This window comes from Vitis riparia, chromosome 8 (assembly GCF_004353265.1).
Source record: "Vitis riparia cultivar Riparia Gloire de Montpellier isolate 1030 chromosome 8, EGFV_Vit.rip_1.0, whole genome shotgun sequence".
Classification (NCBI taxonomy): Eukaryota; Viridiplantae; Streptophyta; class Magnoliopsida; order Vitales; family Vitaceae; genus Vitis; species Vitis riparia.
In genome coordinates, this window is record NC_048438.1 from 1,849,135 (window position 1) to 1,865,975 (window position 16,841).

The 16,841-nt window shown below is 35.2% G+C and overlaps 2 protein-coding genes across 3 annotated transcripts in view; both read right to left on the bottom strand.

Annotated features, from left to right (window-relative positions):
* The window catches only part of LOC117921173 (pentatricopeptide repeat-containing protein At1g26460, mitochondrial-like), a 21,788-nt gene extending 15,506 nt beyond the window's left edge, over positions 1–6,282 (bottom strand). Inside the window, exons 1-3 of one of the 2 annotated variants that reach the window (XM_034838983.1) lie at positions 5,808–6,282; positions 5,222–5,704; positions 1,140–1,397 (exon numbers count right to left, since the gene is read on the bottom strand). In XM_034838983.1, the coding sequence (XP_034694874.1) occupies positions 1,389–1,397; positions 5,222–5,704; positions 5,808–6,269 (954 nt within the window). In that variant the 5' untranslated portion in view covers positions 6,270–6,282 and the 3' untranslated portion in view covers positions 1,140–1,388. Of the gene's footprint in view, positions 1–1,139; positions 1,398–5,221; positions 5,705–5,807 lie in introns of those variants that run through there. The other variant, XM_034838984.1, reaches the window with a different exon arrangement.
* A 1,847-nt stretch (positions 6,283–8,129) lies between these two features.
* On the bottom strand, positions 8,130–16,660 carry LOC117921034 (NADH--cytochrome b5 reductase 1). The gene is made up of 9 exons (XM_034838788.1): positions 16,360–16,660; positions 12,747–12,888; positions 12,443–12,533; positions 12,260–12,337; positions 10,601–10,681; positions 10,371–10,460; positions 8,947–9,012; positions 8,640–8,726; positions 8,130–8,540 (listed from the first exon to the last, which is right to left on the bottom strand). The coding sequence occupies exons 1-9, from the start codon at positions 16,463–16,465 to the stop codon at positions 8,448–8,450; spliced, it is 834 nt and encodes a 277-aa protein (XP_034694679.1). The 5' UTR covers positions 16,466–16,660; the 3' UTR covers positions 8,130–8,447.
* Between the last annotated feature and the right edge of the window lie 181 nt (positions 16,661–16,841).

The following is a 16,841-nucleotide window of genomic DNA, read 5'->3' on the forward strand; positions in this document are numbered from 1 at the left end:
TCCCTTAGAGGAGGGAAACTTAACTGTTTTAAACTTCTTTGTGATAATAGATTTGTTCATGAGGCCTTCTATTGGTCTCTGCATTCTCTGTTGCCTTTAGGGTGTTTCATTGTACACATCTTGCTAGGGTGCATCCTCTGGTCCTCTTGTCCTCTTGTCTGATTTTTCCTATTTACCAATGGAGAAAGTTTGTTTTCATTTTCATCTGTGGTTTCATTTCTTTTCTCTATTTTTTTAGTGCCATTACGTTCATTCTAATTTTGACAAGCTCATTCCCAACAAACACTTTTCTCTAATTACCTTTTGATGGTTCTTTTATGGCTATTTTTCTTATTCATCTCATGCATTTAACCTTAGTCATAAATATAAATGAAATAATATATTGTTTCATAATGGCATGTTTTTCAAGGCTCCATTGTAATGATGTATTAGATATGTTTGAAGTAATAAATAAAAATAATTTAGTGAATTTAAATCCATCTTTTATTTTTCTTAACTTTTTTATTATCTTCTACTTTTCATCTCTTTTTATTTTCTTTCCTTAACTTTTTTACTCATATTTTTTAGACCAAAACATAGCCTAAGAAAATGGAATGAATTGATCACTTCGCTAGAACTAAGATGATGACTCATAACCAAAAATTGTAATCCCACATTACCAATATTTAGTCATTTAATTGCATTGTTTAAGAAGTTGATTTTCTTAGAACATCCAATATAAGGAAAAATATTTCATTCTCTCATTAAATGTGAGTTCCAAAAATAGTTTTATAACTGATAAAACTATTTGCATTAAGAACTATTTAAAAAATTAACAAATTTGCATATTTTGGAACTCTTTTATTAGTCAGTTGGCATACTTGGTGGACATGGGATGGAACCGGTCGACCGGTTACCATAGACCGGTTGCAATACGAGCAAAGATACTCACATAAAGAACACCAACCGGTCGACCGGTGATCCTAGACCGGTCGACTGGTAATCTTTCTTTCTCATTTTGACACCTCCTATGGGTTTTCAGCTTCAATGGGCCAACAACCAATATAAACGGAGGAAAAACAAAATTTAAAAACAAGAAACATGTGCTGATAAAATGCGAAATAACCCAAATTTAAGTTCAATACATTGGAATTTTAATTGGAATGAAATCCATAATTACATGTCCCGAAACGTATATGATACTATTTGATGAAAATAGTTACAATGTAAAAATTTAAAAGAAGGTTGGTATCTTATTATCCAACTCTTAACATAGATTGGCTTCCTATAAAATAAACTATCTTGATCATCTAGACTTCTCTGTTTTTCTCTTCTCATCTTTCATCTGATGTTAAGCCTCTTATTTTGAAGTATTTCTATTGATCGTGGCAAAGCTCCCACTTCAACAATCAACCCACCTGCACACATAAAGGGAAAAACAATTAGTTCAAGGATAAAAGATCATTTATTTGCTTCATCTAAATACGAAAAGGAAAGGGTGCAATTCGACACCCTCATGTACTCGTTTAAGTTGTCCTATTATCCGTCACTCCATACTGTGCTCATAATTTTCCATTGATGCAGAGTCATAAATCCGTCTTACAAACAGAAGAAGTCAACATACTCATAATTTAAGAACAATCGACGAGTGTTTTCAAAAAAAGTTGAAATCCTTCAATGTAGGTAGGGTTGTACACACTTGTACAGTTAGCACATTTGGCTTGTACAGTTAGTGTAAATGGCTTGTACAGTTATGCAATCCACCGAAGGGACGACCGAACAAGTGCATATGGGTGGGGCAACAATGTTTCCATTCTCGTGGATGAGGGAAAAGGAGGAAAAACTTAACCCTCATTTCGGTTCCTACGCCCAAGTAATGTGGGGGAGCTAAAACAATGAACTAACATTGTACAAATAAAATAATATACGTGGAAGGAGTGTGTTGTCAACCCATATGTGTGAGGAATGTGCACGACGAGTGGAAAATGTTGATGACTAAGTTCTTCACAATCACTTGAAATACATTTAGATACACACCCTTGTACACTCTTGTACATTTAGTACATTGCGATTGTACACTTGGTGTAAAGGCCTTGTACAGTTGGAGCAATTCCACTTAAATAAAACGGAAGGAGTGCATATGGGGGGGTTAACCACATTCCAAAGAAATGGCTGATTGAAAATGGGAAAATGAAACCCAATTTAGGTCCTATGCAACATAAGTGTGCTACCACAAGGCATTTGAATGTGTACGAAGGTAAATGAGGAATGACTGTGAGGGATGTCCCCCTAGTAAAAAAAAAGAAGGAAATGAGCAACGATTGTTTTCAAAAAAGTTGAAATCCTTCAATATAGGTAGGGTTGTACACACTTGTACAGTTAGCACATTTGGCTTGTACAGTTAGTGTAAATGGCTTGTACAGTTATGCAATCCACCGAAGGGACGACCGAACAAGTGCATATGGGTGGGGCAACAATGTTTCCATTCTCGTGGATGAGGGAAAAGGAGGAAAAACTTAACCCTCATTTCGGTTCCTACGCCCAAGTAATGTGGGGGAACTGAAACAATGAACTAACATTGTACAAATAAAATAATATACGTGGAAGGAGTGTGTTGTCAACCCATATGTGTGAGGAATGTGCACGACGAGTGGAAAATGTTGATGACTAAGTTCTTCACAATCACTTGAAATACATTTAGATACACACCCTTGTACACCCTTGTACATTTAGTACATTGCGATTGTACACTTGGTGTAAAAGCCTTATATAGTTGGAGCAATTCCACTTAAATAAAACGGAAAGAGTGCATATGGGGGGGTTAACCACATTCCAAAGAAATGGCTAATTGAAAATGGGAAAATGAAACCCAATTTAGGTTCCTATGCAACATAAGTGTGCTACCACAAGGCATTTGAATGTGTACGAAGGTAAATGAGGAATGACTGTGAGGGATGTCCCCCTAGTAAAAAAAAAGAAGGAAATGAGCAACGATTGTTTTCAAAAAAGTTGAAATCCTTCAATATAGGTAGGGTTGTACACACTTGTACAGTTAGCCCATTTGGCTTGTACAGTTAGTGTAAATGGCTTGTACAGTTATGCAATCCACCGAAGGGACGACCGAACAAGTGCATATGGGTGGGGCAACAATGTTTCCATTCTCGTGGATGAGGGAAAAGAAGGAAAAACTTAACCCTCATTTCGGTTCCTACGCCTAAGTAATGTGGGGGAGCTAAAACAATGAACTAACATTGTACAAATAAAATAATATACGTGGAAGGAGTGTGTTGTCAACCCATATGTGTGAGGAATGTGCACGACGAGTGGAAAATGTTGATGACTAAGTTCTTCACAATCACTTGAAATACATTTAGATACACACCCTTGTACACCCTTGTACATTTAATACATTGCAATTGTACACTTGGTGTAAAGGCCTTGTACAGTTGGAGCAATTCCACTTAAATAAAACGGAAGGAGTGCATATGGGGGGGGTTAACCACATTCCAAAGAAATGGCTGATTGAAAATGGGAAAATGAAACCCAATTTAGGTCCTATGCAACATAAGTGTGCTACCACAAGGCATTTGAATGTGTACGAAGGTAAATGAGGAATGACTGTGAGGGATGTCCCCGAGTAAAAAAAAAGAAGGAAATGAGCAACGATTGTTTTCAAAAAAGTTGAAATCCTTCAATATAGGTAGGGTTGTACACACTTGTACAGTTAGCACATTTGGCTTGTACAGTTAGTGTAAATGGCTTGTACAGTTATGCAATCCACCGAAGGGACGACCGAACAAGTGCATATGGGTGGGGCAACAATGTTTCCATTCTCGTGGATGAGGGAAAAGGAGGAAAAACTTAACCCTCATTTCGGTTCCTACGCCAAGTAATGTGGGGGAGCTGAAACAATGAACTAACATTGTACAAATAAAATAATATACGTGGAAGGAGTGTGTTGTCAACCCATATGTGTGAGGAATGTGCACGACGAGTGGAAAATGTTGATGACTAAGTTCTTCACAATCACTTGAAATACATTTAGATACACACCCTTGTACACCCTTGTACATTTAGTACATTGCGATTGTACACTTGGTGTAAAGGCCTTGTACAGTTGGAGCAATTCCACTTAAATAAAACGGAAGGAGTGCATATGGGGGGGTTAACCACATTCCAAAGAAATGGCTGATTGAAAATGGGAAAATGAAACCCAATTTAGGTTCCTATGCAACATAAGTGTGCTACCACAAGGCATTTGAATGTGTACGAAGGTAAATGAGGAATGACTGTGAGGGATGTCCCCCTAGTAAAAAAAAAGAAGGAAATGAGCAACGATTGTTTTCAAAAAAGTTGAAATCCTTCAATATAGGTAAGGTTGTACACACTTGTACAGTTAGCACATTTGGCTTGTACAGTTAGTGTAAATGGCTTGTACAGTTATGCAATCCACCGAAGGGACGACCGAACAAGTGCATATAGGTGGGGCAACAATGTTTCCATTCTCGTGGATGAGGGAAAAGGAGGAAAAACTTAACCCTCATTTCGGTTCCTACGCTTGATTGATGCTCTTCCATGAATCTTTACCACTGAGAGCTCCTCACTAAGTCATTAATATGGTGGACTAGACAGAAAATTAAAGCACGGAAAGAAATAAAATCCAATAATGCATGATTTGCATAATTTCAAATCTATTACTCAACAAAACATAACCACTGGTAATATTTTCCTCTTTGCCTATAAAAAAAAAAATGATAAAGGACGAGAAGGGGTTTCATGTATATGTGTGCCTGTTTGTTTTTTGACAAATAAAGGTAAGTGTATATTTTTTATGTTCCAGTTTCAGATTCATTAAGACTTTGTTTGGATCATGGAAAGTGCTATGGGAAAGAAATAAAAAATAGTCTGGTTTTCCATAGAAAATTGATAAAAATTGAAATATAATGAAAATTATTTAAGAACTTATACATTCTTAAATTCTTTATTCTCTATAGAAAAGAAGAATAATATTGGAAAAGTATGCTAGAGAAGTTTAAGTTTTTTTTTCTTCCTTTTCCATTTTTTCTCCCAATTGAGTTTCCCTCTTACTTTTCGCGATCTAAATTGAACCTAAACGACTAAAAACAATAAAAGTAAAAATCAACTACACCCTAATCAGATTTCAGTATCACTTTATGGAAAATCAACCAACTATAGTAAATGAATTGTGAGAACAGAAACTTTTACAGATAAGAAGACAAACCGTGTGCAAAGTTTCAAAACCATTCTTGGAGCTTGCCATTACCAAAGGATGTAAAGATGTAAAAGGTGAGAATATATCCTCTTCTGCTTCTTTGGGGGAGTTCCTATAAGCGGTTTCAAACTCATGCAGAGTGCTGAATGCTCTCTGCAAATTCCCCAATGCTGCATCGACATATATTTTTGCAAGATAAGATTCTGGTTGAGGTGCCTTCTTTTGACGCAATGATCGTCGTAGGATCGCCCATGATGCATCTAGAAGAGTACAACTGTAAGTCCTACCAGCAGTTCCAAGTGCTGATACAACAAGCCCCTCATCCACAGAGAGTAGAACAGGACCCCTTGCATTCTCACCCCGAGCAATCCATCTGGCCATGAATTCCAGGGCATAAAAAGCTAACTTGCTATTATCCTCTTGCATCGCAATATCTGCAATGAAGATGCACATGTTCCAGGAGGGAGAAAGAGCTTTATTCTGATCCATTGTCTGGTACACACTCCAGAGAAGCGATGTCAGAAACAGAAACATAACCAGAAAGTGTTCCTCCTAACACAAATGATCTAGAAAAAAATTCTAATTAGTCATGTACCTTGCACCTCTCTATAATAGACACCAAAGCAGCCAGCCTGCCTTTGTTAACACAACTTCTCACACACTCAGCAAAAACCCTCATTGACAACATATAACCAGATTTCAAAGTCAAATCAACATATCTCAAGGCAGCATCAATCTGGTCTGTCAAAAACAACATACCAACAACCAATTCATATGACTCATCATCAGGCATAGATTCCTTTCCTGTCTGCAGCATCCTGATATAAATAAAGTAAAGATCCGTCCATAAAAAATAATTGTAGAGCGGGCTCCCTGAGGCGGGGTTGGGAGGAAGTGGAGTAGGAGATGGCGGGGGAAGCCTGGGATGGGCGAGTTGGGCTTCCTGGGAGAGGAATGTGAAGGTGGAAATGGAAGCTTTAAAGGGATTGTTGTGGTGGTTTAGGGTTTTGAGGAGGGTTTTACGGGCTCTGGAGAGGATCGCCATTTGGGACGTCATTGATAAGCTCCGCTCAGTTCAGAGGTTTCATCGAGACTGCTGAAGAAGCGAAGGTGACATGGCATTTCACATTTAACACAATTCTCCCTTTTAATTTACAGCAATCTGACTTGGAAATTAGAAGGGTATATAGGTCACTCAATATCTCATAGCCTTTCTATTAATTCTGTAATATATATGGACCATTTGTTAATTTTTGGGCCCAGCTGGGCCCAAAACACAATTCTCCCAATAATAATAAACTAGCCTTAGAAATTTGTGCAAAGGTGACCAAATAGATTAAGATATAATTAATAAGGTAACCAAACCACCCAATAATTTTATAAAATAAGTGTCATATTCTTGTGAATGGTGCCATACAAAAAACAATCAATTTTATAGATTAAGCTCCACATAAGGATGTGACAAAGGGCTCAATTTTACCAAATATCCTTATTATTTATTTATTTATTTATTTTTAATATTATATATATATATATATAAGTGCTCTTATTTTATTTTATTTATCACTTTTTTAAAAATAAATTGATCAAATCTAATAACTCTATGTTCAATTCAAGATTTGAGTTCATGGTCTAGTTCACACGGGGCATTGTTTTAAAATCCAATGATTTTTTTTTTTTTAATTCTTTAATGGATTATTTAAAATTAAAAGAATCAGAATCCCATGAATTTTTTTAAGGACAAACAGTATTTTTTTTTTTTCTAATTATTGAAAATTTTTATGGAAAAATCTAGAAAAAAAAAATTTGAAATTTGTGATAAAAGTGGTGATAAATATTCGAACCAAATGCAATTCCAACAGGTTGGATCATATTAATATTCAATCCAAGAATAAATCACATATACTCGAACCTCAATCCAACTTAATTTGTAATTCGAGTTATTCAGTCTAAATTCAACCCAAATTTGTAAGTCGATAAATTTCAAGGTAAAGAAAAAAAAATGTATGAATTAATTTTAGGTTGACCGTGTTAAGTGGGTTATATGGATTAGTTAATACTCAATTCGAGGCGGAGTTGTATAACATCGACCCAAGCCCAACCCAAATTGTAAAAATGGTTATTCAAGCCCATCCAAAATCTGATTGGATAGGGCTAAGCCCATCCAAGCTTGTTTGTTTGTTTTGAGGGAAATGGTTGAATATTGATTCCTCTTGTAGTATTATTTCCCTTATTTTTCAAGATTTTTCTTTCAGCTCTTTCTAAAAAAGAACTTAATTTTTATAGCATTATTTGAATTTCTCTTTCTAAATTTTTTGTACAATACATTTATAACATATCATAATTTTAGTTTTTATTTTTTATTTATTATTAATTAAAAAATATTTCAAATGTTATTTTTTTACCTATTCTTTAAGAAACTACTAAATTTTTTAATCAATCCGATAGTATTTTTATTTGAAATGCTTTTAATGAAAGTATTTTCTCATAAAGCATTTTTTAAAAAATCACATTTTTCTCCTTAAAACACTACAAGTGATTTAAGAAAATCCTAATGAGCAATTCGAATTTTAAAAAACAAGCCGAAGACGTCAATGAATGTGAATGGAATTGATTTTCTATTCCTACCTTTTATTCTTAGGTTCCAATTCTTAGGTTCCAAACATGACCTAAACATTATGTTTTATTATAGAACGTCCTCAGAACTAAACCATTTCCACCTATCCCTTTGAGCATAGCTTGGTTTAGTTTTGTATCTTTTCGGGTGTTTTATCGACAAGAAGTTAAAGAAACATAACTTAGAGTGCATTTGGTATTGATTTTAGGAAGTATTTTTAACATTTTTAAAACTTGAAAAAGTATTAAAAGGATTATAAGCACTTTGTCAAACACTCTTATTCTAATATGATATCAAAGCTATGATTAACTAGATGTCTCGAGTTTTAGTCTTTCATATGGCTTATCTCCCCCACATGCAAAGCTTTTAGAAAAGGTGGTAGCTTAACATGCCCAATGGAGAAAGTACTTTCACAATTTAAACAAAATTGTTCTCACAATTTCTCCATAATCACTTTATTTTTGCTTGGACTGAACTTTTTCTTTGCTCCATGCTTAGAATAAGCAACAATTAGCCTGGAAAAGGTTCAGAGCCCAGAATGCCGATAAATCTAGGTTTAAGATGTCCCTTGTTCAACATATGCAAGGATCAAGACTATGCTAAATACCCGGAACATGATTAGAACTGGAACTGCATCTCATCTGTGTATCCAATATCGTTGAGGATGGCGGCCATGGCCTTGTTCATGGGTGGTGGACCGCATCGGAGAATCTGCAGATTTGGATCAAAGGTTAAAGATCAAGCCCAGACCATGATATGAGACTAACATGTTCAAGGGTTTTGTGGGCATGAACCCAGAAGCAAACCTACCTTAATGTCAGATGCAGGTGCAGGGCAATGGGCCTTGATCATTTCCTTGGATACAAACCCGACGCCACCGTTCCATGCTTCAGGAGGCTGTGGGAGAGTAGTCCAAGCAGCAATTACATAAAATAAAAATAAAAAAAACAATCATCACATACAACATTGTAAAAGGAGAGCTAGCCTGATGTGAATTTGAGCTTGTTTGGTACCAGGGTTAGCTTATAGCTTTCTGATGATATGATAAATGTGACAATTTAACCAAAAGAAGTAAAGAACATGAAATTAAGACACGAAGCATAAGAAGGTAAGGGACCTGATTCAGAACATAGTAAACTTTAAAGTGATCAGGGTAGCTGGCAGAAAGGCCTTCCAGTTCCTCCTGCAAATAATTCAATCCATTTGCATTAGCCACAAGTTCACTTCTTGAAATCCTACATTTCATAGTACTATATTTTCTTTTAGGTTGGTATATATAACACTCTATCTGCCACAATAAACTGTAACTGCAAATTTATCAAGAAATATAAAGCATTCAATGATCTATAGTTGTCAACAAAGTACTACTGAGATCCTGGTACTAAAATAAGAAAAAATGGCAGCTGTGACTTGGCAATGGGGAAAAGATGACATGAGATTATGTTGCTGTTCAGATGGTTTGCATTTGCTGTTCTTGTTTTTGGTTCATAAGATTCTTTTGAGTCTGCCCACCCTCCCACCCCGAATAATTTTGGTTCAGTCAGTCCATTTACTGTTGCAATTGGTGAAAAATATTTGAAAAATTATAGGTTGCAACATGAAAGTCATATAAGGCAACTCAACCAGTGGATCTTCATTTTAATCAGCAAACTGTTTGCAGAAGTATTCAATGAGTTCTTATTTTACACACGCATGCCTTTATACCAGTCCAATTGAACCTGCTAAGATGCATTGGTTGGCTACAGGGAGAATATATGACCAAGAATTACCAACATGAGATGGCCTGAACTTGTGATTGTAGGGCTTGTGATTGACTGTTGTCTCACCATCCTCCTTTTCCAAGAATCACCACATGAAAGACAAATTTTTGCATAGCTTTGTCCATAAATATGAACGCCTATCATGTTGAATTCTTACTAGGGTGGCATTAAGTCTTGAATCACAATCCTCTATTTCCAAGAATCAGCACATAGACAACTATAAATATTCATACACCCTTCCAAAAGCATAGAAATGGAGCTATTTTCTTTTACTTTGAATCATCATATATGAATATTGAAATGTCTCATTTTCGGTTCCCATCTTTCACCAATATGGTATGCAGTCTAGTTGAGTTTTAGTACAGGGTAAAAGATGCATAGCAAGCAGTACAATGTATACCATAAGTATCTATGCTCATTTCTTTCATCCTTCTAAACTTGCTTTTGTAATTGGCAAATGTTAAGTTTATACACACCCAATTCCCCAGGCATCACCGAAATGCCTCAAGTCCCTTGACCAAACTGCATTCAAAGGCAGCTTGGATACCTTGCACTGGTTAAGAAAATAGGGATCTAGATTTAATTAATTAACCTTTAAGGGTCTGTTCTTGAATGAGCATTCCCACATGCCTCCTGTGGAAATCAGGTGCATATGTTTTGAACCATGGAGGGAACATAGACCAATCATGTATTAAAAGATCAGTTGTTTCAATAGAATGAGAACTCCACACATGTGCAGATATTGCGATAAAAGGTATTTGAGAAAGGGAGAGCAAATTACCTTCAAGAGAATGTCCTCAAATGTAACGTTAGCATAAATAAGGTGCACCTTCGTTTTGTCTTTAGGGTTTTCTAATATAGCTCTAGCAACCTGAATCGTGGGCAGAAAAGGAACAACCACTACGCATCATCACCAAAACTCTATGAAAGATACTAGTTCAAAATTGAAACAGATCAAGCACTCTAATTAAAAGCATGTACCAAATATAAAACAATTTCTCAAATACTTACTTGGAACATTGGTGTAATTCCAGAACCTCCAGCAAGCATCCCAAATGCCCTAACTTGGCCAACTTGATACTTGAAACGCCCCTGATAGAATTAACATTTAATACACCAACAGTATTGATAAGAGCCTCATTTTTTTTTCTTCAGTTCTAACTGTTTTATTAATTATGCATGAATGATATTCCTGAGCTGTCAGAGGAACATATTTCAAAAAATCAGTATAAGGCAAGCAATAAAGCAAACTTTTGATCAAGGTCACATTTGCAACTTGCATGGCTTTAAAAAGTTACTTAGGGAGTTCAATCTATGTCTGCAGATATAACCTATAACAGTTTGTCCATTTTTCCAACACGAAACCTTTTGATGGTTTTGCACATCAAAAGTTCTTGTGCATAACACTGGGAAAACCTCGAACAACCTTTAAAAAGGGTCCCTGTGTAAGAAACACAAGTGGGTATGTAAAGAATACCAAGAGACACAATATAGCTCTCAAATGAACTCAGGAAAGTAGCCACAGAGCTTTAGAGGAGGAGGTTACAAATAGCAGGCAAGATGACTGTTTACCAAAAACACAGGTCTCTACAAAGTTGCAAAACCATTTTGGGGCTGATGCATGTCCAGTGCTGAAGGGTTATGGAAGTTTGTGACTTCCTAGCCTCATTGTGATAGGACCCAACAAATAAAGCCTCAATAGACAACATAATAACTTTGAAGTGTGGCAATGGACAATAGTTAATACTGATACAAGAGAAATTTTTTTTTGGCCAACAAATTTGAGGAAACACACTAATTCACCACAATCTCCCATATCAATATTTCCAATGATTTTTTAAGTTTATTCATGCTATATACATCAGAAGAATCAAGAAACTTCTAGAACAGAAACCAAAAGCTTCCAATTGAAAAAGAACTGGATCCCCACTATATAAAGATAGTGATCCAAAGCATGTTCACAAAATTTCCTAGACTGTGGCCCACTAAACAAGTGATCATAAACAGCATTACTCTAAGTGCTTAAGTACTGTTATAGGAATTAGAGCAAAGTTCCTAAGATTTTAGGCTCCCTAGTTCCCATATTGATGCCATATCTTCACATATTCTTTTCCATTCAATATTGTGGGGACCCACTAGCCCCGTTGTACAGGGCCAGGGAGAACCACAGATTCATAATACTTCCCCAAGAAATGTGTATGAGGTAAGCTGGGACTCAAGCCTAGGACCTCTCCTTGTAGAGCAAGAAAGCCTGCCAGTTGAACTACCCATTGGAGGCATATCTCTATAATCATATGTAATTCATTATAATGTTAGATGGAGATTAGGATACATTTAAATGCATATGGGTTATCCATTATAGGGAACTTGTAACATGAGGACTTAAAATCATAAAATTTAAACCTTGTAATAATCAAAAAACGTGAAGAATGAATAATGCATAATGCATGTTATATTTGAAGGATCAAATGAGAAGCTGATGCAGCACATTTCCATTATTCCTTCAATTTTTGACAGTGAGGATTTTGAAAAATCCAGGTACATGTGTCAAAAGTCAAATGCTGTTATGCTACCACTGCCTCATGGAATGGGGCACAATTCAATCTTATAACAAGCATGCAACCAAAAACCAGTCTAACGAAGTTAACATGAAAGCAAGAGAACATCTACCTTGGGTCCCTTTACAGCCAGATAATCACCTACACGCATCTCTCGAAAATGATGTGACATCCTTCCTTGTGGATACATCTATTTACAGGAAAAACACATAGCAGACACAGATTTAAATGAGACAAATAAATAAATAAATAAAGCCAATTACGAAGTCCAATAATATAAGAATCAGATACAAACCTTTATAACAAGTTCAAAATATCCAACATCAGAATCCAATGTAGTTGGGGTATATGGTTTGATAATTTCTTGACCCTCACCATCCTTACCCCTGTTTGAGAAAATAGCCAAAATTAAAAAGGATAAAGCAGTGACATCGGTTCATGTGAAGCACAAAATATTACCATCCTAGAGCATTTACAATCATTTGGTAAAGAAATGATGGAAAACACTAGGTAAACAAGAACTAAGAATTAAAAAGATAGGATTTAGACCGAGTTTGATCATAGAGCAAACACGATAGAACCAACTCAACCAACCGTACTTGCAACTTATATGTTGTCCAATTGGGAGGCCCAACACTGATGTGGGAGTAGGAAGATCAAATCTGAACTTTGCTACATTATGGCTGAGCTGTGTGCGCTTGACAAGTTTGAATTGCTTGAAGTTCTCAGGGTCTAGGCAGCCTAGAAGCACATAACATAACATGTGTCAATTTAAAGAAAACACCAAAAGGATATACGATAATGATAAACAAATGAACGAATAACAAATATAATGAAGGAAAAAAAACTCACACCAAGGAGTGCCAGCATTTCTTAAGTTTTTATATGTAAAAAAAAAAATCCATTCACAGAAAAGAAACAATCAGTAATTCATATTCTCAGCTTGGAAAAGTACAGAATCCCAAGGAAGGATAAAGACTAATTAATACTTGGTTAAAGGAAAAATTATACAAGAATAAAGAGATTAGCCAGAAATAGACCATTAAATGTGTCATGAGAAAAAGGAAAACACCAAATATATGACCAAGGATTGAGGATAGAAATAGCTAGAGGTAAAACTTTGAGTGTACAGCTCAAGTGACCAAAGCTCAACTAGCCTAAGTTTTCGTTCATAAATATTTTACCAAGTTCAACCTATTTCAAGAACTTAATCAAGCATTTTCAGTAGCTTTTACATTCAAAATCCAACAAACTTGTCTCTAACAATGCAAAATAGATGATGATAACAAGGTATATTCCATTTTTTGTCAAACCACACCCATTGTATTATTCTTTTCAACTAGTTTATTAAAAGTGTTTCATGAAGATTAAATTATTAGAGGTCCCCCATTCTGGAACTGCAGGTCAGACCTCCACTATTCATGGGTGCAACTAACCAAGCTTGGCTCGTTCACTTAAGCTTGAAACTTCTGCTTCCTAGATGGGTAAAAGACCTGAATTATCCTTCTGACAGGACAAGTCCAAGCTGTTTACAAGCAACTCGATATGTTTAACAGACCAACAAGATGCCTACACAAAAAACATTTATGACTGCATGACTGGGGTTGAGCTTATGAGATAATTGATGAACCAGTAGATAAATAATCCAATTTTCAAGATTTAGAAAAACAGCAGGCAATTAAAAGAAACAGACACGTCAAAGTTGAAAACTCTTAATATGGCACATAAATACAGATAAGATCTCAACCATTCATGAGACCAACCAAGTTGATGGTTCTCAAGCTAGGCTTGTGTGCAATCAGCACTCCAAGTTTAGATTGCTTGACTGGTGAACAGACCTGAAGGATCCTCTCGATAAGACAACCTTGAGATGGTCACAAGCAACTTAATTTGTTTAACCACCAGGTGCAGAGAAAAATCATCTAGGACTCCGTTACCAGCTCATAAGAAAATTCACTTAGCAGTAGTTCTAAAAGTAATATCTTGGAAAAGAATAGTAAGAATGAAAATCAGTAACCATTTAACAGTTAAAAGTTCTCAAACGATGCAAAAGAAAAAAAAAACACAGAAAATACAAAAATAGTCAAAATTCATGAACAACAATCTTTTTTCTATTTAAAAAAAATATATATCTGTTATCAAATTTTAGTAACCAATAGGCTTTGCACAAATAAATTTGTAAACCCAACTAGAAGTTTACTACTTTTCTGTCAAGGAATAAATAACTTACTAAGCAAGACATAGCTATCCTGAAACCCAAAAAAAATAAAAATAAATAAAAATTACAACATTTCAGTGTAAAAGAGAGGGAAAACCAAAAAACTCAAATTTGCAACTTGATTAAACACAGTAACGACCTAAAAACCAACTACGCATGATTAAATACATTCCAAATGTTGTTCAAACTTTCAAAAGAAGTCTACATAGTCGAATTTAGGCACCTTTTTCTACAATTAGGAAGAAAATAAGGTATAAATAATACATAGTGACTTCAACTTAATCAAGATTTATATTTTTTTTGATAGGTAAATTTAATCAAGATTTATATTAAAAACTATTAATAAAAAGGTTTTACACTTGAAATAGTAAGGTCGGTTCCTTTCAGCCACTTCTGCCACAGGTGTGGGAAAAATGTACAATGTACAGATATAAACAATTTTTTTTAATAGATAATGTACAGATATAAACAATACAAGTAGCCATCAAGAATCCCAATCACAAAGAGAATAATATGATCAATAAAGTACACAATTTTTAGTACTTTGCATTACCTCTAAAGCAGTACACATAGAAAATAAACAAAAGAGAACGGTCTATATCAAATTGAAAAACTAGTAACCCAAGCATGCAAAGATCAAATTATGCAATTAGACTTTAAAAGAAATATACATGAACATCGATAACATGGTCAAATTCTGCTAGATTTTTAGAGCATTAAAAACAAAAATATCTGCATTTTCATATGAATAAATTCAAAAGACCAACAGTTAAATTCACTCTTGCACACATGCCCCCACTCGACCTAATTCTCAAAATTCTAAAGACCCCACTAGTCAAGCACACAAACACACAATTCCCTAGTCAAAATTGCAAGAATTAACATTCATAAATTTTGATACAACTGACCTCAATATAAAAGAAATACTAAAACAAAGGAGCACAGGTAAAGAAAACCCAAAAATGAATTTCTTAATAAATTATAAAGAACAGTGCTCCAGTAATGAAAACTTCATCTTAATTAAACAGATAGATACAATGCAACAAACAATCATAAATGACAATGGAACTGATTACAATATTAAAAAATTAAAATGAAACAAAGGAGCAAAGGGGATAAAAGCCCACTATCTAAGTTCAAACAAAATGGGCAAAGGAAAGAAAATGTCACTACTGAAAATCCATGTAGATTATAAAAAACAGTAGCTCATTATGGACAGCCCAACCAAATCAAGGTACCAATATCAGCACAACCCATAAAAAACACAGCAAAGCTTTGGGGGTTCTCGGTGGGATAAAAATAGGCAGAATGGCCACAATGTTTAAAAAAAAAAAAAAAAAAAGTATATAAATGGGCAAAGAAAATGAACAGCCCACTATTGAAATTCCATGAACATTAAAAAAGAAGAAGCTCAGTAATGGAAATTCCAACCCAATCAACGCAACATATTAACACAAACCTCTGGATTCTTGGTGGAAATGAAAAACAGGTGCCGCAATGGCCCAATATTAGATGATTAAAACAAAAATGGCAAAGTGAAAAGCCCACTATTGAAATTCCATGCAAATTAAATAAATAAATAAATAAAAAAGAGAGAGAGAGAAAAGAGTAGGGAGACTCAAACCCAGTCAAGGTATCAGCACAAACCCAAAAGATAAAAAAAAAAACAATGTAAAAGGTTTGAGAAAGACAGCAGCCACAATATTTGATAATTAGAACAAAAATGGCAAAGGAAGTGAAAACCCCACAATTGCAAATTATAAAAAACAGTAGGTCAGTAATGGAGACTCCAACCCAATCAAGATAAAAGGTGAGACTTTTTGGGTTCTTTTCATGGAAAAGAAAAACAGCTGCCACAATAGCATTAATACTAAACCCACTATTGAGATTCCATACAAGGTACAAAAACACAGCAGCCCAGCAAAGAAAACTCCAATCCAATCAAAGACACACACATCTATACAAACCCAACCACAAAGGAAAAGGTGAGAGACCTTTGGGTTTCCTGGTGGAATAGAAATATGCAGCCCCAGCCACAACTGCCACAGCAGCCACAGCCACACCCAGAATCTGGATTTCTGGCGCTTCCAAGAAGTCCATGAATGACAATGAATCCAAGAACCCCCACAAAACAAATCACAGAATGAGCAAAAAACGTGAAGGACGGAAAATGGGTTCTGCTGATTTTGATGTGGTGGGCTGCTAGTAATGAAACCAAGGGAACGGAGAGGTGAGAGAGTAGGTGAAGAAATTGACTGCTGTGTGTGGGGATCTGGTGCACCTACCCCTTCGACCTTCGGCTTTGGTGGTTCCGCCAAAATAATTTTTTTTTTTTTTTTAAGGGTTTTCTCTCTTTTTATAATCATATTAAATTATAATCATACTTATGTAAATTTATTTTTATCTTTATTATTAATTTAAAATATTATCTCGTTTATTATTTAAATTTTAATATCAATATATAAAAAAAATTAAA

Coding starts and splice junctions, on each gene's coding strand:
- LOC117921034 (XM_034838788.1), bottom strand. CDS start 16,465: ATGGACTTCTTGGAAGCGCCAGAAATCCAGATTCTGGGTGTGGCTGTG. Junction 12,534..12,746: donor GGACAACATATAAGTTGCAA/GTACGGTTGGTT, acceptor TTTCTCAAACAG/GGGTAAGGATGGTGAGGGTC. Junction 9,013..10,370: donor TTGAGGACATTCTCTTGAAG/GTAATTTGCTCT, acceptor AATTATTTGCAG/GAGGAACTGGAAGGCCTTTC.